The 20,122-nt window shown below is 38.7% G+C and overlaps 1 protein-coding gene across 1 annotated transcript; it reads right to left on the bottom strand.

Moving 5' to 3' along the window:
- Positions 1-7,373: 7,373 nt before the first annotated feature.
- On the bottom strand, positions 7,374-11,873 carry LOC112091412. The gene is made up of 5 exons (XM_024165040.1): positions 11,700-11,873; positions 9,417-9,857; positions 8,810-8,908; positions 8,357-8,476; positions 7,374-8,261 (listed from the first exon to the last, which is right to left on the bottom strand). The coding sequence occupies exons 1-5, from the start codon at positions 11,871-11,873 to the stop codon at positions 7,374-7,376; spliced, it is 1,722 nt and encodes a 573-aa protein (XP_024020808.1).
- Between the last annotated feature and the right edge of the window lie 8,249 nt (positions 11,874-20,122).

The raw sequence follows: 20,122 nt of genomic DNA, 5'->3' as shown, positions 1-20,122 counted from the left end.
AATAAAATTAATAATTAATTAAACACTTTAATTAATTAATTAATTCTATTAATTCTAATAGTTACTCCACTATAAACTTGGAATTGCACTCTCGAAATTATAGATATTAATTACTTCTAAACTGTGAAGTGTCCATTTGATATAGTCATTGCATATATAGATCAATCCTCCATAAATAATTCATAATTAGAGCAAGATAAAATCCGTTAACCTCTCTAATTACTTCTTTATCCTTGAGTACCATTGATTCTCTAATGGACAGTGATTCATAAAACACATTCATGAATCAGAGCTCCTACTGGTCTAAGTACCGAATCAACCCTCAAGAGAATTATTTATCTACTTCGTTCTTAAGAAGGGATGGATTCCATCTCGTGTAATAACATTCCCGGCTTCCTACTTTATCATGTCTCTAAAATACAAGGAATAGGATTTAGGATCTCAGAATCCGTACCGAGTAAATCAAAAGACATAAATCCATAAATAGGAGTCTGTTAAGAACTCAGGATTAAGATCATTCTATATATGACCATCGGTAGACTCAATTAGAATTTCTATACTTAACGGAAATTATTAGAAATTCATATTGTGTCTGTGTCCTTGTTCCACATAATCTCATTATGTGAAATACACTCATTCAATATCTTACCATATTAACAGTGCGGATAACACCGTTTCATTCTAAATAGGAATGACATGTATTAATAATGTTTTAATTAAAGATTCTGAACTTTAATTAAATTCATTATGAACATTGCTTTTTTGATTATTATCCTTAAACATTATCATCTCGTATATAACACTTATATATAATGTTTAAGGTCACATAAATAATCATGGAATTTTTATTGATATTCATAAAATATTCATAAATATATGCACATAAAATAATAAATAAACTCTTTTATTAAATAAATAATAAATATCCTATTACATCTTATGTTTCTAGGACACCATTCCTAACAATCTCCCACATGTCCTAAAGCAGGTAGAATATGTCTCCAATCTTGAAACTTTCTAGGTATCTATGACTGATCTATGTTTGGAATAACTTCCATATCAGTTAAGAATTTCTAGAGTCAGGTTGCTTTCTTTTGCTGCTTCACAAGCTGCTACACATTAACTCTTAATGATAGAATTAGCAATCACACTTTGCCAACAACCTTTCTTGTCATGACTCATAGTCAAAGTCTATGTATCCCGCGAAAGACAACTCTTTCACTAACTAAACTATCTTATAGTTTCTTGTTTTTCTTATAGACTTAAGGACACACTACACAGCTGCTCCATGATCGAATCTTAAGTTCAACTGACAACGACTGACTACTCCCACTGAATATCAGATATTCGGGCTTGTAAAGAATAAGAACGTCTTCTTTTCTTTTCTTTGAAACATCTTGGTTTTAATCAAATCCATAAGACTTAATAGCCTCATCAAACCTGATATTCTATTATCTGGAAGTTTGCTTCAATCCATAAATGGATCTCTACAGTTTGCAGACTTTCTGCTCTAGGCCTTTCTCTATGTAACCCTCTGGCTGATCGATATAGATGGTTTCCTCAAGATAGCCATTCAGAAAAGCTGTCTTAACATCCATCTGTCATATCTCATATTCAAAATATGCCGTTATGGCAAAGAGTATCTGGATGAACTTAAGCATGGCTACCGGTGAGAGAGTTTCCTCATAGTCAACTCCCTCTTTCTAGGTGTAACTCTTAACCACTAGCCTTGCTTTATAAGTCTCTACTTTTCCATCCGCTCCTCTCTTTCTCTTGAAGATCCACTTGCATCCAATGGGTTTTACCCTTTCAGGTAGATCTACAAGTTGCCAGACTGAGTTAGAGTACATTGACTCTATCTCGAGTTTCATAGTTGCTTGCCACTTCTCCTAATAAAAATCATCCATCGTAGCCTTAAAGGTCAACGGATCCTCCTTACCGTCATCAGCAGTGACGATATGTGCTTCCTCAGTATACCGGTCAGGTAACTTGCTTACCCTCCCACTACGACGAGGTGGCACAAGAGTTTGATTAGGAATCGTGGTCATTCTTAGCATTCCAACAACTCTTGTCGGTTGTGGTCCAATCTTATTGAAAAGTAACTTTTTCAGAACTGCTTTGCTTCTGGGCTTGATAACTATCATATAGTCATGCTCTAGAAACGTGGCATTTGTCGATACAAATACCTTTGATTCTTATGACTATATAAAATAATCATTCTCTTGTCCCCATTGCATATCCCACAAACATGCATATTTATGATCTTGATTCCAACTTCCCAGTCTATTGTTTCATCACATGAGCCGGACACCCCCATATGCGAATATGAACTGGCTTTCGACCATTCCATAACTCTAGGGGTGTGTTTGGTATAGACTTAGATGGTCCTAGATTCAGAATATACATGGTGGTTCTTAGGGCATAATCCCAGAATGAAGTAGGAAGTGAAGAATAACTCAACATTGATCTTATCATGTCAAGCAAAGTCTGATTTCTCCTTTCGGCTACCCCATTCTGCTGTGGTGTACCGGGTGCAGTTAATTGGGATACCACACCTTCTTCAATCGAGAAAACCTAAAACTCTTAGTCTAGGTATTCACCCCCTCGATCTAACCGAAGTGTCTTGATTGGTTTACCTAACTGTTTTTAAACTTATGCTCAGAATTCTCTAAACTTTCTAAAAGTTTCATATTTCCGTTGCATTAGGTAAACATAACCATATCTCGAATAATCATCAATAAAAGTGATGAAATATTAATAACCTCATTTATCTTGGACGTTTAACGGTCCACATACATCCGAATGTATTAGCTGAAGAGGTTCTGTGGCTCTTTCTCCTTTCGACATGGAAGGCCTTGTGGTCATTTTGCCTCCCAGACAAGATTCATGAGTAGCAACTCCCGAATCTACTATCCAGGAATAAGGAATCACCCTTTTTACTAAACATGTTTTTAGAACTAGCAAATCATATTTGCTTGAGTTCCTTTCTTTATTTCGGGAAACAATTTCTTTGTAAGAACTAAGACTTAATAAAGAAAACAAACATGAGTAGCAACTCCCGAATCTACTATCCAGGAATAAGGAATCACCCTTTTTACTAAACATGTTTTTAGAACTAGCAAATCACATTTGCTTGATTCTTTTCCTTTACTTTGGTGGAAACGATTTCCTTTTGTCTTTTACTCATGGCTCTTACAGTATTTAGCCAACCCTTTTGTTTTATGGATTTCTAGATACGCTATCTGATGACCGCATTATCTCATAAGCTATCTCCATGCCTTCATACTTCTTGTGAATTACCACGCACAACCCTATCTAATAGTTAGCTACAGTGGTTTTGTTAGGGACAGGAGGACAATCCTCCATACCTGGGTCACTTTTAGTGTGTTATCAAAGGGGGTTGCCTAGGTCACCTCCTTTGGGTAGTCAAATTATTTACAAATTGAACCGAGACTCCTCTCAGTTTATAAACATACTCAAAATATCTCATATTTTCATATTTATTAACTACCGTTATTTTAGTCAAAATATAACCTACAACTTTGATTATATCTTCATGAGTGTAAACCACCGTTTCAGATCCCATAGACTTAACTCCGGATTACTACCTTTGGGTAGTCAAATTATTTACAAATTGAACCGAGACTCCTCTCAGTTTATAAACATACTCAAAATATCTCATATTTTCATATTTATTAACTACCGTTATTTTAGTCAAAATATAACCTACAACTTTGATTATATCTTCATGAGTGTAAACCACCGTTTCAGATCCCATAGACTTAACTCCGGATTACTACCTTTGGGTAGTCAATTCGAAAATACATCTTGAAATCTTATCTCTAGGAAGCCAACCTTGTTATTGATTCGGCAAGAACACTCTCCTTTGGGAGGGCGATTTAATGTCGCCGCAAAGCCCCTCTCCGGATCTCACGATGTTGCGCTAATGGTGGAGACTAGTGGGTCATATTGTCATACAACCCTCTCCCACTCATTATTTTGCAAATATGTATTTTGTTTGAAAAACATCTCATATGTATTTTGTTTAAAAAACATCTCATGGTTTTCAAAACGAAAAATAAACAATTTATTTTTTGGATATGTGAAATTCTAAAATTTAACTCTTAAATTCAATTTCACATGTAACATTATTTTGCAAATCAATTTTGCAACTTAAATCAATTTAATCATATTAAATCGATTTTAGCACATGGTTCTTATTTTATTTTATTTTTCTAAAACCCTTTTATAATAAATAAAATAAATAATAATAAATGCGTGTGTATATATGGCATGTTATAAAACATATGAGTAGGCACATTATATCTATATGACATGTTATATGCATGGACATATAATATATAATTATCAACATAAAATATAAATATATGCAATCGGCTATCGAGATGGATTTGACCGGGTCCCATGAAAATTATAAATCACAACCAAATTGAATAAATAAATAATTAAATAATTATTTTCTTCCGTTCCATCAACGGGTCTTCGATTCTTGAATTCTTCATTTTTCGGCTTCGTTCTTCATTTTCAGGTCGGATTTCACTTTCTTCAGGGTCCGAAACTCTTTCGGGTCTGTCAACACGCATTACGAGGGTTTCAGAAACCCTCACGCCTGTTTGGGGGTCCATTGACCGCGTTTGGTGCGCTAGCCGCGTGCCTGGCCGCGCGTTGTGCTCGCGTTGGGCGCGCGCTGGAATTTTTATTGATATTCATAAAATATTCATAAATATATGCACATAAAATAATGAATAAACTCTTTTATTAAATAAATAATAAATATCCTATTACATCTTATGCTTCTAGGACACCATTCCTAACAACTGCCTTGGTCACCCTTAGTGTCTTATCAAAGGCGGCTGCCTGGGTCACTTTTAGTGTGTTATCAACGGTGGGAGCCCGGGTCCCTTTTAGTGTGTTATCAAAGGTGACTGCCTGGGTCACTTCTACTGTGTTACCAAAGGCGGCTGCCTGGGTCACTTTTAGTGTGTTTTCAAAGGCGGCTGTCTGGGCCACCTTTAGTCTGTTATCAAAGGCGGCAGCATGGGTCACCTTGAGTGTGTTATCAAAGGCGTATGTCTAGATCACTTTTACTGTCTTATCAAAGGCGGCTGCCTGGGTCACTTTTAGTGTGTTATCAACGGCGACTGCCTAGGTAACTCATAGTGTGTTATAAAAGGCTGCTGCCTGGGTCACTTCAAGTGTGTTATCAAAGGCGGTTGCCTGGATCAATTTTTGTGTGTTATCAAAGGCGGTTGCCTATCAGTTATAGTGTGATATCAAAGGCGGCTGTCTGGGTCACTTTTATTGTGTTGTCAAAGGCGGCTGCCTGGGTCACTTTTAGTGTATTATCAAAAGCGGCTGCCTGGGTCAGTTTTAGTGTGTTACAAATGGCGGATGCCGGGGTCACATTTAGTATATTATCATAGGCGGATGCCTGGGTCACTCTTAGTGTGTTACCAAAGGCGGATGCCTGGGTCACTTTTAGTGTCTTACCAAAGGAGGTGGCCTGGGTCACTTTTAGTGTGTGATCAAAGAAGGCTGTGTGGGTCACTTTTATTGGATCAACAAAGGTGGCAGCCTAGGTCACATTTAGTGTGTTAACAAAGGTGACTGCCTGGGTCACTTTTAGTATGTCAGCAAAGGCGGCTGCCTGGGTCACTTTTAGTGTGTTATCAAATGCGGATGCCTGGGTCACTTTTAGTGTGTTACCAAAGGCAACTCCCTAGGTCACTCTTTGTGTCTTATCAAAGGCGGCTGCCTATTTCACTCTTAGTGTCTTATCGAAAGAGGATGCATGTGTCACTTTTAGTGTGTTATCAAAGGCGAATGCCTGGGTAACTTTTACTATGTTATCAAAGGCGGCTGCCTAGGTTACTTTTAGTGTGTTATCAAAGGGGGTTGCCTAGGTCACCTTTAGTGTGTTATCAAAGGTAGCTGCCTGGGTAACCTCTAGTGTGTTATGAAAGGCGGAGGCCTGGGTCACTTTTAGTGAGTTACCAAAGGCGGCAGCCTAGGTCACTTTTAGTGTGTTACCAAGGGTGGCTCCCTAGGTCACTCTTAGTGTCTTATCGAAGGCGGTTTCCCGGGTCACTGTTAGTGTGTTATTAAAGGCGGCTGCCTCGGTCACTTTTAGTGTGTTATCAAAGGCGGTTGCCGGGGTCACTTTTAGTGTGTTATCAGAGGCAGCGGCCTGGGTCACTTTTAGTGTGTTATCAAAGGCGGCTGCCTCGGTCACTTTTAGTCTGTTATCAAAGGCGGTTGGCTGGGTCACTTTTAGTGTGTTATCAAAGGCGGCTGCCTCGGTCACTTTTAGTCTGTTATCAAAGGCGGTTGGCTGGGTCACTTTTAGTGTGTTATCAAAGGCGGCTGCCTCGGTCACTTTTAGTCTGTTATCAAAGGCGGTTGGCTGGGTCACTTTTAGTGTGTTATCAAAGGCGGCTGCCTCGGTCACTTTTAGTCTGTTATCAAAGGCGGTTGGCTGGGTCACTTTTAGTGTGTTATCAAAGGCGGCTGCCTCGGTCACTTTTAGTCTGTTATCAAAGGCGGTTGGCTGGGTCACTTTTAGTGTGTTATCAAAGGCGGCTGCCTCGGTCACTTTTAGTCTGTTATCAAAGGCGGTTGGCTGGGTCACTTTTAGTGTGTTATCAAAGGGGGCTCCCTAGGTCACTCTTAGTGTCTTATCGAAGGCGGCTGCCCAGGTCACTTTTAGTGTGTTATCAAAGGCGGTTGCCTGGGTCACTTTTAGTGTGTTATCAAAGGCGGCTGCCTCGGTCACTTTTAGTCTGTTATCAAAGGCGGCTGGCTGGGTCACTTTTAGTGTGTTATCAAAGGCGGCTGCCGGGGTCACTTTTAGTGTGTTATCAGAGACGGTTGCCTGGGTCACTTTTGGTGTGTTATCAAAGGGGGCTGCCTGGGTCACCACTAGTGTGTTATCAAAGGCGGCTGCCAGGGTAACCTTTAGTGTGTTATCAAAGGCGGCTGTCCGGGTCACCTTTGGTGGGTTATCAAAGGTGGCTGCCTGCGTCACCTTTAGTGTGTTCTCAAAGGTGGAAGCCCGGGTCACCTTAAGTGTGTTAGCAAAAGCGGCTGCCTGGGTCACTTTTAGTGTGCTATAAAAGGCGGCTGCCTGGGTCACATTTAGCGTGTTATTAAAGGCAGCTGCCTGGGTCACTTTCAAAACATGTTATGAAAGGCCGCTGCCTGGGTCAGTTCGAGCGTGCTATCAAAGGCGACTGCCTGTGTCAATTTTAGCGTGTTTTCAAAGGCGGCTGTATGGGTCACTTTTAGTGTGTTATCAAAGGCGGTTGTCTGGGTCACCTTTAGTGTGTTACCAAGGACGGCTGCATGGGTCATCCTTAGTGTGTTTCCAAAGGCGGCAGCTGGGTCACCTTAAGTGTGTTATCAATGGCGGCTGCCTTGGTTACCTTTAATGTGTTATCAAACGTGGCTGCCTGGGTCACCTTTACTGTGTTATCAAAGGCGGCTGCCTGGGTTTCCTTTAGTGTGTTATCAAATGCGGCACCCTGTGTCACCTTTAGTGTGCTATTAAAAGCGACTGCTCGGGTCACTTTTAGAGTGTTATCAAAGGCGGCTGCGTGGGTCACTTTTAGCGTGTTATCAAATGCGGCTACCTGGGTCACTTTTAGCGTGCTATCAAAGGCAGCTGACTGTGTCACTTTCAGTGTGTTACCAAAGGCGGCTGCCTGGGTCACTATTAGTGTGTTACGAAAGGCAGCTCCCTGGGTCACCTTTAGTATGTTATTAAAGGCGGTGGCCTGGGTCACCTTTATTGTGTTATCGAAGGCAGCTAACTGGGTCACTTTTAGTGTGTTATGAAAGGTGGCTGCCTCGTTCACTTTTAGTGTGTTATGAAAAGTGGCTGCCTGGGTCACATTACGTGTGTTATCAAAGGCGGCAACCTGGGACAGTTTTAGTGTATTATCAAAGGCGGCTATCTGGGCCCCTTTTACTGTGTTATCAAAGGCGGCTGCCTGGGTCACCTTTAGTGTGTTATCAAAGAGGGCTGCCTGAGTCACGTTTAGTGTGTTATCAAAGGCAGCTGCCTGGGTCACCTTTAGTGTGTAATCAAAGGCGGCTGCCTGGGTCAGCTTTAGTGTGTTACCAAAGGCGGCTGCCTGGGTCACTTTTAGTGTGTTATCATAGGCGGCTGTCTGGGTCACTTTTAGTGTATTGTCAGAGGCGGCTGTCTGGGTCCCTTTTATTGTGTTCTCAAAGGCGGCGGCCTGGGTCACTTTTAGTGTGTTATCAAAAGCGGCTGTCTAGGTCATTTTTAGTGTGTTCCAATGGTGGATGCCTGGGTTACATTTAGTATATTAACATAGGCGGCTGCCTTGGTCACTCTTAGTGTGCTACCAAAGGCGGATGCCTGGGTCACTTTTAGTGTTCGACCAAAAGAGGCTGCCTGGGTCACTTTTAGTGTGTCATCAATGGCGGCTGCCTGCGTAACTTTTAGTATGTCATCAAAGAAGGTTGTCTGGGTCACTTTTATTGGATCAACAAAGGCGGCTGCCTAGGCCACATTTAGTGTGTTACCAAAGGCGGCTGCCTGGGTCACTTTTAGAGTGTTATCAAAGGAGGATGCCTGGGTCACTTTTAGTGTGTTGCCAAAGGTGACTCCCTAGGTCACTCTGAGTGTCTTATCAAAGGCGGCTGCCTAGGTCACTCTTAGTGTCTTATCGAAGGAGGCTGCCTGGGTCACTTTTAGTGTGTTATCAAAGGAGACTGCCTGGGTCACTTTTAGTGTGTTATCAAAGGCGGCTGCCTCGGTCACCTTTAGCTTGTTATCAAACACGGCTGCCGAGGTCACCTTTAGTGTGATATCAAAGGCGGCTTCCTGGCTCATCTTTAGCATGCTATCAAAAGCGGTTGCCTGGGTAACATTTAGTGTGCTATCAAAAGTGGCTACCTGGGTCACCTTTAGTGTGTTACCAAAGGCGGCTGCCTGTGTCACTATTTGTGTGTAACCAAAGGCAGTTGCCTGGGTCAGTCACCTTTAGTGTGTTATCAATGGCGGTGGCCTGGGTAACCCTTATTGTGTTATCGGAGGCGACTGCCTGGGTCACTCATAGTATTTTATGAAAGGCGGCTGCCTGGGTCACTTTTAGTGTGTTATCAAAAGCGGCTGCCTAGGTCACTTTTGGTGTGTTATCAAAGGCGGCAGACTGGGTCACTTTTAGTGTGTTATCAATGGCGGCTGCCTAGGTCACTTTTAGTGTGTTATCAAAGGCGGCTGCCTCGGTCACTTTTAGTGTGTTTTTAAAGGCGGCTGCCTGGGTCAACTTTATTGTGTTATCAAAGGCGGTTTCCTGGGTCACCTTTAGTGTGTTATCAAAGGGGGCTGCCTAGGTCACCTTTAGTGTGTTATCAAAAGCGGCTACCTGGGTCACCTCTACTATGCTATCAAAGGCGGTTGCCTGCGTCTCCTCTAGTGTGTTAACAAAGGCGATTGCCGGGGTCAGCTCTAGTGTGTTATAAAAGGCGGCTACCGGGGTCACCTCTAGAGTGTTATCAAAGGCGGCAACCTGGCTCACCAATAGTGTGTTATCAAACGCGGTTGCCTGCGTCACCTCAAGTATGTTATCAAAGGCGGCTGTCTGTGTCACCTTTAGTGTGTTATCAAAGGCGTCTGCCTGGGTTACTTTTAGTGTGTTGTCAAAAGGGGCTACCTGGGTCACCTCTAGTGTGCTGTCAAAGGCGGTTGCCTGCGTCTCCTCTAGTGTGTTATCAAAGGCGATTGCCGGGGTCACCTCTAGTGTGTTATAAAAGGTGGCTACCGGGATGACCACTAGTGTGTTATCAAAAGCGGCAGCTTGGGTCACCTATAGTGTGTAATTAAAGACGGTTGCCTGCGTCACCTCAAGTATGTTATCAAAGGCGGCTGCCTATGTCACGTTTAGTGTGTTATCAAAGGCAGCTGCGTGGGTCACTTTTAGTGTGTTATGAAAGGCGACTTCCTGGGTAACCTTTAGTGTTTTATCCAAGGCGGCTGTCTGGGTCCCCTTTAGTGTCATATCAAACGCGGCTGCCTGCATCACCTTTAGTGTGTTATCAAAGGCGGCTGCCTGGGTCTCTTTTAGTGTGTTATCAAAAACGGCTACCTGGGTCACCTTTAGTGTGTTATCAAAGGCGGCTGCCTGGGTCACCTTTAGCATGCTATCAAAAGCGGTTGCATGGGTTACCTTTAGTGTGCTATAAAAAGCGGCTGCCTGGGTCACTTTTAGTGTGTTATCTTAGGCGGATGCCTGGGTCACTTTTAGCGTGTTATCAAAGGCGGCTATCTGGGTCACTTTTAGTGTGTTACCAAAGGTGGCTGCCTGGGTCACTTTTAGTGTGTTACCAAAGGCGGCTGCCTAGGTCACCTTTATTGTGTTATCGAAGGCAGCACCTTTATTGTGTTATCGAAGGGAGCTGCCTGGGTCACTTTTAGTGTGTTAAGAAAGGCGGTTGCCTGGGCCACTTTTAGTGTGCTATCAAAGGCGGCTGCTTGGGTCACTTTTAGTGTGTTATCCTAGGCGGCTGCCTGGGTCACTTTTTGTGTGTTATAAAAGGCGGCTACCTGGATTACTTTGAGTGTGTTATCAAAGGCAGCTGCTTACGTCACTTTTAGTGTGTTATCAAAGGCGGCTGCCTGAGTCACCTTTAGTGTGTTATCAAAGGCAGTTGCCTGGGTCACCTTTAGTGTGCGGTTGCCTAGGTCACCTTTAGTGTGTTATGAACGGGGGCTGCCTAGGTCACCTTTAGTGTGTTATCAAAGGCGACTACCTGGGTCACCTCTAGTGTGCTATCAATGGCGGCTGCCTGCGTCACCTCTAGTGTGTTATCAAAGGTGATTGCCTGGGTCACCTCTAGTGTGTTATAAAAGGCGACTACCGGGGTCACCTCTAGTGTGTTATCAAAGGTCTGTATGGGTTACTTTTAGTGTGTTATCAAAAGCGTCTGTCTGGGTAACTTTTAGTGTGTTATCAAAGGCGGCTGTCTGGGTCACTTTTAGTGTGTTATCAAAGGCGGCTGTCTGGGTCACCTTTAGTGTGTTGCCAAAGGCGGCTACCTAGGTCACCTTTAGTGTGTTACCAAAGGCGGCTGCCTGGGTCACCTTTAGTGTGTTATCAAAGGCGGCTGCCTCAGTCACCTTTAGTGTGCTATCAAACGCAGCTGCCTGGGTCACCTTTAGTGTTTTATCCAAGGCGGCTGTCTGGGTCCCCTTTACTGTCATATCAAAGGCGGCTGCCTGCGTCACCTTTAGTGTATTATCAAAGGCGGCTGCCTGGGTCTCTTTTAGTGTGTTATGAAAAACGGCTGCCTGGCTCACTTTTAGTGTGTTATCAAAGGCAGCTGCCTGGGTCACTTTTAGTGTGTTACCAAAGGCGGCTGCCTAGGTCACCTTTAGTGTGTTACCAAAGGCAGCTGCATGGGTCACTTTTAGTGTGTTATCAAAGGCGGATGCCTGGGTCACTTTTAGTGTGTTATCAAAGGCGGCTGTGATTAGTGCATGATAATGCACCCTAAATACTGCTTTTGATTTATATAATATTAAAATATTTAACCTTTAATTAAGCAATTCCATTATTTTTTTTCATTAGTTTTTGCTTAATTATTTACAGATGAAAAGTAGTATAAGAAGCTACACTAAAATAAGCCATGAAAGCCATATTTTCAACCACCCGGAGCCAAGCCACTGCACTAGTCAGCGCGGAAATCCGTGCCCGCTTCTTCTTGCCATCGTGCACCTCGCACGTCAGCAGCACGTTGCTCATCAGAGCGCGCGTTCCTTCGTCTCTATGATTCCCGTTTGCATCTCCACCCCGGTAAGTTGAGGTCGCGGTGTACTGGCCCATTCGTAGTGAAACGCGTTTTTCCTAATGTTGCTGTCGAGGTTGAGGACCCAACAGATGGGAGAATCCTTAAAGGTAATGGCTAGCGTTTGAAAAATTACTTAGAGCAGGTGAACCAGGTTAAAGAGATCATTCTCGACGACCCCATTTACCAGCCCTGAGTAGTTGGCTCACATCTTCTGTACCATATCTTCATTTTCTGTTTTCTTTGCTTCTTTTTTACATTTTTTTTTTTGGAGAATCATATCAGGAAGCTCAAGTTGTGCTCATATGTGGAATGTCCATCGTCCATGTGTCTTCTTTCTCTATATTTCCATAATTTTTGACACTGAGGACACTGTCTGATTTTGGTTGGGGGTGGTGAGCATATTCATGCGTAAGAGTAATTTTTGTCATGTTGATATTTAGGTTAAAATTTTTGTGAAGTTATCTGAGTATGATTTCAAAATGATTGGTTCAAGTCGATTTTCGCTGTCTTGGTTACTAAGAAATGACTTTCAGAGTTTCTTTTTGCACGTGCTAAACCTTGTGGTAAGATGGATGTTAATGCATGTCAGCTGAGAAAATTCCCAAGTTTAAGTGCTTGATTTTTGGTGAGTAGAGTAAACGACTTTTGAACTTTCATTGATCTTTTGAGCTGGTAAAATCACTACTAGAATATCATTACATGGTTAGTGGTATGCTTGGTGCATATGCTTGAGGGATGGATTTTGGGTTAGATAGGAATGATCTTATGTAATAGAGTCTCATTTCTTATTTTCTATTAAAAAAAACTGAGCAAGAGCAACATTTTCACAGATCCTGTAGTTTGGTGTTAATCACATTCGATGCTATATAGCTGTTTGTTAAAAGAACACCTTTCTACATTCACTTCAGGTTGTCTCTTGCCAAAAAAAACAAAGAAAAACAAAGAAAAACAAAGAAAAAAGAAAAAAAAAAGTAATTTATTTTCCTATGCATTTTTTTGGCTCTTTGTTCGTTTCTATAAATTTCTGTTTGACCCGAATGAAATTCCAAAAGCTGGTTTGTCATAAGAATGGTGGAATGTACTAGTAGTTGATTAACCTATCTTTTGGTCAATGTTCGCTTGACTGTTTGTCCTAAATTTGACATTCCTCACACTGAGCATTGATTGTTCCGCTTCCAACTCCATGAGAGAAAACCGAAAGCACCATGCCAAGAAGACTGCATTCTTGACGGAACAAGTGAGCTCGGTGATTGAGCAGAAGACACCACTGAAGTACAAAGATCCTGGCTGTCCCACCATTTCCTGCACCATTGGGACACGCGAATTCAGCCAAGCATTGTTAGACCTAGGATCGAGTGTTAACCTCATGCCTTATTCAGTCTACTCGCAATTAGGTCTTGGAGATATTAAGCCCACATTTGTGGTTCTGCAACTGGCCGATCGATCTATTAAGAGACCAACCGAGTCAAGCCACCAAGCCAAGCCACTGCACCAGTCAGCGCAGAAATCTGCGCCCGCTTCTTCTTACCATCGCATGCCTCGCGTGTCAGTAGCACGTGGCTCATCAGAGCACGCATTCCTTCCACACAACAGTCAGCGCGCGTCCAAGGCTTTCCTCACATGGGTCTTGCACGACAGCAGCAGCATGCCTCTTTCTGCCGCGCGCGACAACTGTCCTCCACTCTACTCGCGCCAGCACACTCCAACCAATCCGCCCGCGACACGTGGCGCATTTTCTCCTCACTGCCAATCACGTTGTGACACGTGTCCCCATGGTGCTGAATCCGAATTTCTCCTTCAAAATCAGAGCAAATTGGCCAGATTTCTTCCCCAAATCAAATATATGATTTCTCCTAATTTATGTGTAATTTTATTTTATTTCCTTTTCTTTTGTAATTTCCTATTTTTATTATTTGTTTCCTTAATTGACATGCAACCTTTGAACACTATAAATAGAGAGGTTGGCCTAAGGTTTTCGGAAGTTTAATATTTAGTTTTCTGTCGTCTTGCTGTCAGTCTCATATTTTCTCTCTAGAACTTGTGAGAATGTTTTGCAAGCTAGGCTAGAGTTCTCTTGGTGAGGTTAGAGATGAACTTCTGTTGAGCGATCCAATTTAGAGTTTTGATTCCTTGTGCTGTAAAGTTAAACATCTGAATGAATTAAATCTCATCTATTTTTCTATTACTTTTCAAAATATTGTGTGCCAATTTTTATTTAAGTTCAGTCATGCTTTTCTTATATAATTCTGTCATGCATTGTTTTGTCATTCAAATTATTTTACAAATTGTCTTTTACTACAATATTGTTAAATTGATATATTGTCGATTTTTGATAACTTGTAATAATAATATTTTCTGAGCCAACATAGAGATTTAATTTATTCGATTCTTTTATTTTGTGAATCAAAACTTGAATTGGTGAACGAAGCATTAGGGATTCTCGACACCTTACTGTTTTTCTTCACACAAATTTCCTCCTTTTTATTTTATTTGCAACAAAAATCTCAAAAACTCACCTTTTTCTTTAATTCACTTTTCTCTAACGTTCTTATTCTGTTAGTCATTCTTGTTATTTTGTTATCTCTCTGTGGATACGACCTCCCTTCTGTGCTACAATTGACCACTTGTGAACATCACTTTTGGACGTTAATCAGGCTGCATGTGTCACTTTAAGTATGTTATTAAAGGCCGCTGCCTGGGTCACTTTTAGTGTGTTATCAAAGGCGTCTGCCTGTGTCACTTTTAGTGTGTTATCAAAGGCTGTTGCCTGGGACACTTTTTGTGTGTTATCAAAGGCTATTTGAAATGCTAAATCTATTTTTTTTCCCTTTAATCATTATGTATCAAAGGCTGTTGCCTGGGACACTTTTTGTGTGTTATCAAATGCTATTTGAAATGTTAAATCTATTTTTTTCCCTTTAATCATTATGTTTAAGCTTTTAAAGTCGTAAAAGTAATCTTTTATTTTTAAAATAAGGGACTTTCTCTTGTGTTCTCTCATTTTTAAGAGCACTAGTGTTCCTTGCTTTTCAGCCATCAAATTTGTATAATAAACTATTTATTCTGAATAATTTTTCAAGCTGGTGTGATTTTGACCAGCTTTAACGGCTAAAAAGTAAGAAAGTACAAGTGTTCTCAAAAAGGAAGAAACACCGGAAAAACTCCTTTAAAATAATTAAAAAATATAAAAGTTATAATGATTATATGAGAAAATAAATATTTTAACAAAAAGCAATCAAATGTCAAATTTCTCAAATCTTATACTTAGTAAAAATTTTGCTACTAAATATAACATATAAAAAATTTGGTATAATAAATAGCATTGTATTTGAGTGTTTTTTACACTTAAATACTAAATTTGTAATTGACACCTTAATTATAACATTGTATTGAAGATTTTTAAAATATAAACGCATTTAACTTTTTTTATAGCATATCGTTACGACAAAAACTACGAAGATATCTTCTAAATTTGAAATTTGTGTTGCAATGTGTCGCTGAGCACTCATTGGTCAAAATTATAAAGAAAAAAGACAAATATAACCTCAATTAAATTTAAAAAATATTTTTTTTCTTAAAATAGATTTTTTTAAAAATGTTTTAAATACCATATAGGAAATTTTTTTTTTTCGAAATTGTATGTTACAATTTAAAAATAGCATAGTTACATCGTAATTGTCAAAATCATTGTCATTTTTTATACTACAAAATCAAGCAATAATTATTATAATAATTTTCTCCAAAAATATTATTTCACTAATTTAGTTTAGCTCAATTTAGTTCAAACAGTGAACACAGTTTGATCTCCTATTTGGTAAGCATGCAACTCGAGTTATATTCCTTGTTTAAACTAAATTAAACTGTCAAATTTAAAATTTAACTCCATTTAAGTTTAACCGCTTAAACTATTTTTGAACAGTAAAAATTTGTCCAGTCTCTATGCTTTTCACACTTATCAAAGACAAATTTAAATTTTATTCCTTATTCGAATTAAATTTAACTACACGTCAAACGTTAATTCCAACTACAATTTAAACCACATAACTTGAATTTTTCTATTCAAATAAAAATGTTAAAATAAAAAAAATCAAATCATTAAACCAAACGAGGGCTCTATTTTTCTTCATATTTTAAGATAGATAGTCAGATTATTGATAACTCTATGAAATATAGTTATTTTACATCTAATTTTGTACAAAAATAGACTTAATTCTCAAAATTTTAATTTACTGTTAAATTTTTTTATTAAGGATTTAAATTATTGTGTTTTATTTTAGTTTTAATAAATTTGGTGTGTTTTTAATTTAATTTTATGTGTTTTATTTTATTTTAAATTTGGAGCAAAATGGTATAAAAACTGGTAAATTTAGACCACATTTTGGTATTTTGAATATTATAAAATTCAGTTATAATATATATTTGGCCTCGTTCATTTCACCGATTCGAGTTTTCAGTTTTAGGTTGCTACAGTAAAAAATTCTCAGAAAATGTCACATCTAACTTTTTCCGCTACAGTGAAAAGCTATCAAAAAATGTCACATCTCAACTCAAATCCACGAAGTGAACGAGGCCTTGATTTTAATTTTATTTTTATTTTCAGATTTGAATTTAGCCCGTTGGATCAAGAAAACAGACGACCTAGATGGAGCCGACAGAAGGCGCGTGAAGTCAGAAGTGGGCCCTAACACGACAACGCACTCCAGCCGCACCTGCTCCGCGCCAGCCGCTCGTCCAATCTGCACATGCCATTTCTCTCTCATGTCCCCCTGGAATCTTTCTAGCGCCATATCCTATGCAACGATCTTATATGAGCTTAGTTTTGTTGTCCATTTATACCGCGCCACATGTCCAACCCTGGAACAAGCAGCCCAGATTGGTTTGACTCTATGTTTGATTTTTCTTAGCTAATCAGATCCCGGTTTTAGCAATACCCTGCCGCACTGGAACAGCTGTGAAAAATTTGATTCTGATATCTCTCTCCACTTGGGCCGAATGAGAAATAAAAAGAAAAAAAATAATAAAAAAATGTAAATGGGCTGGACACTTGTGTTATTATAGTCTAAATTTAAGCCTATAAATAGGCATGTCTTCAGCCCGAAAAATCATCCTTAATCATAAATCCTCACTCTAAATTTCAAAATAAGCTCTTAGAGCGAACAGCTTATGGGATGTTTGGTTCATAAATTTAAAATTATAATTCATAATTATTTTCATTTTATGTGTATTTTTTATGAGAGAAAATACTATAGCGAGCCACGAATCATGATTCGAATCATGACACGAATTCTCCTTCCAAACGTCCTCTTAATTTTTTTAGATAGTTTTTTGGAGGAGGAGTTTCCAGATCTTGTAAGGAGTATCTCAAGTCAATATTAGAAGATGTATCCACTATCAGTGTTTGTACTAAACTATGTATTATTTTTATGTTTCTATAAAATATTGTTTAAATCATAGTGTTGTTTTTGGTTAATTAATATTATGTTTTAAATTTATTTTTGCCGGGATAATGACGTAGCAATATTATGAGGTTTTAATTTATAAAAAATACTATTATTAGGGCTGTAAGAAATCACCCCGAACCCGACGAACCCGGCCGAGCCGAGCCGACCCTACTCGAAAATCACAGGTTTCCAATTTTTTATTTAATTTTCGGTTTTAATTATGCCTAACCTGCACTGCACGAGTAGGGGCGCGGGGTGGGGTTACATGAACCCGAGGTAACCCTACCCGGCCGAACATGTTCAAAGTAGGTAAAACAATGTCCAACACTTCAAATTCTTACTTTCATAAGTTTATGGACTTTATGCTTTTAAGCTGTTAACTTATTTATGTTTTGGATTCATAGTTTGTATAACAAATGATTGTATGCCATAGTTGTTGAATTAGGACATTCTTTATTTATATTGGAAGTGTTTGATTTCAAAGTGAGTGTTTTAATTGTTCACCTTGCATTTAGACCCCCTCTTGAAGGAAAGACATGTTCTGTTTGATAATAATTTCTTCTATAACAAGCACATATTAATTGACTAAAAATTGATTAAAATTGATGAAATCATATATTAAAACTGGTTTTCACCAACCCGAGTAACCTGACCCTACCCGAGGTCACCCGAAAGGTTGCAGGTTTATAGACTTAAGAGAGTGTCACGGCCTAAAATTTTCTCAACTCGCACTGGTCAGGTAGGCTCAATTTTTCAGCTCAACCCTACCCTACCCGGCCGATTTACACCCCTAATTATTATGATTATCATACTTATGTTGACGTATTTATTTCTGAACATAGTGTTTTTAAAATTCTTGACCAATTTTTGAAATGAATTGAGGTTCAAAAGGAAACCAAGAGGAGATTTTTACAACAAATATCTAAAATAAAACTGTAAAGTGGATATCTTTTTTTCACAACAAATTATTAGGATTTAAATCCGGCATATGGAGATGAAGTTTCTGATTTCTTACCACTACAATGTTCCTTGGCTCAGTTTTATTATGCTATATGCTAACTTGACACAGAAATATTGGTGTATGTAGGTATTGAACAAACTCGAGCCCTTGATGGTTGAAAATATTGGTTTTGGTTTGAAGGTCTTGGGTTTGTAGGGAAAAATTCTTAAAAGACCTGTTTAAGCTTTATGTATTTGTGTGTATTCGTGTGATGCATAAATAATGATCAACCAGAGAATCCTGAGTGTTTGTTGGATGCAAATCAAATGCAAAACAAAAATTTGTATTGTAAAGTAGATAAATGGTCAGCTATAGAGATTAAAGATAATTATGGGTGGTTCTTTTTTTTAAGGGAATATGGGTGGTGTTTTAGGTTTGATTTTGATTTATAAATCAAAGTATTGTTTATTGATTTACAGATCTAAATGATTGTTCAATTCTGATCAGTTTTATTTTTGTTCTTCTCTCTTAAGTGTGAGATTGAAATACTTCAGCAATTTGGTTTTTTTTCTTGATGTTTGCAAATCTGAGGAGAAAGATGATGAAATATGAGTGTGAATTATGTATATTTGTACCTTTCAGCTTTATGTTTTGTGGTAATTTTGTTGTGTTGATGAATCTTGTTTAGATGATTAATGGAAGTGTGAATTTTGTTGTGGCAATTCTGTTTTGTGATTTATTTTAATGATGAATGGAAGTGTTATTTTAGATGTGTGATAAGGACGATAATACTAAATGGCCAGCTGCAATTGAGGAATTTTATGTAGAATTGATATATGAGGAGTCAAATAATGGGTTGCATTCATCCACTTTCGACAAAAAAACGTGGATGAAAATTGATAATGAAATAGCACTTAAGTTTGGTAAGCATTTCACATTAGACTAGCTTAAAGCAAAGTGGAATAGGCTTAGACGTAGTATGAGAGAGTTTCAGGCATTGATTGAAACAACATGATTTGGTTGGGATTCTGAGGCTAACATTGTCACGGCTGAAAAAGAAGTGTGGGATTCGTATGTGGCGGTAAGTTTTGATCATAACCATTTTATGTGATATGAAGGAGTTAATGTTGGGAATGGTGTCCTAGAAGCATGAGATGTAATATGATATTTATTATTTATTTAATAAAAGAGTTTATTCATTATTTTATGTGCATATATTTATGAATATTGAGATCCTGAATCCTACTCCTTGTATTTTGGAGACATGATGAAGTAGGTAGCCAGAAATGTTAATATACGAGATGGAATCCATTCCTTCTTGAGATAGAAGTAGATAAATAATTCTCTTGAGGGTTGATTCGGTACTTGGACCAATAGGAGCTCCGATTTATGAATGTGTTTCATGAATCACTGTCCATTAGAGAATCAATGGTACTCAATGATAAAGATATAATTAGAGAGGTTAACAGATTTTACATAGCTTTAATTATGAATTATTTATGGAGGATTGATCTATATGCAGTGACTATATCGAATGGACACTTCACAGTTTAGAAGTAATTTATGTCTATAATTTCGATAGTGCAATTCCAAGTTTATAGTGGAGTAACTATTGGAATTAATAAAATTAATTAATTAATTAAAGTGTTTAATTAATTATTAATTTTATTAGAGCTCAGAATTATAGGTCCATTAGTCCCCGCGTCGTCCTGGTAATTCTATCAGACACAAAAGGCAAAATGGGAATTTTAGAATTACAGAATTCTAAAATTAAACACTCAAAAAAGAATAAATTGAGAATTAATTATTATTTAAATAATGTGATTATTTAAATTTAAATTTGAATTTGAACACATCTAGTTTTATCCATTTAAACTTATTTGATAAGTTGTTCAATTTAGAA

The sequence above is a fragment of the Morus notabilis genome, unplaced genomic scaffold (assembly GCF_000414095.1).
Source record: "Morus notabilis unplaced genomic scaffold, ASM41409v2 Scaffold195, whole genome shotgun sequence".
Classification (NCBI taxonomy): Eukaryota; Viridiplantae; Streptophyta; class Magnoliopsida; order Rosales; family Moraceae; genus Morus; species Morus notabilis.
Note: the sequence above shows the minus strand (reverse complement) of the source record. Positions and strands in the feature narration are given on the sequence as shown.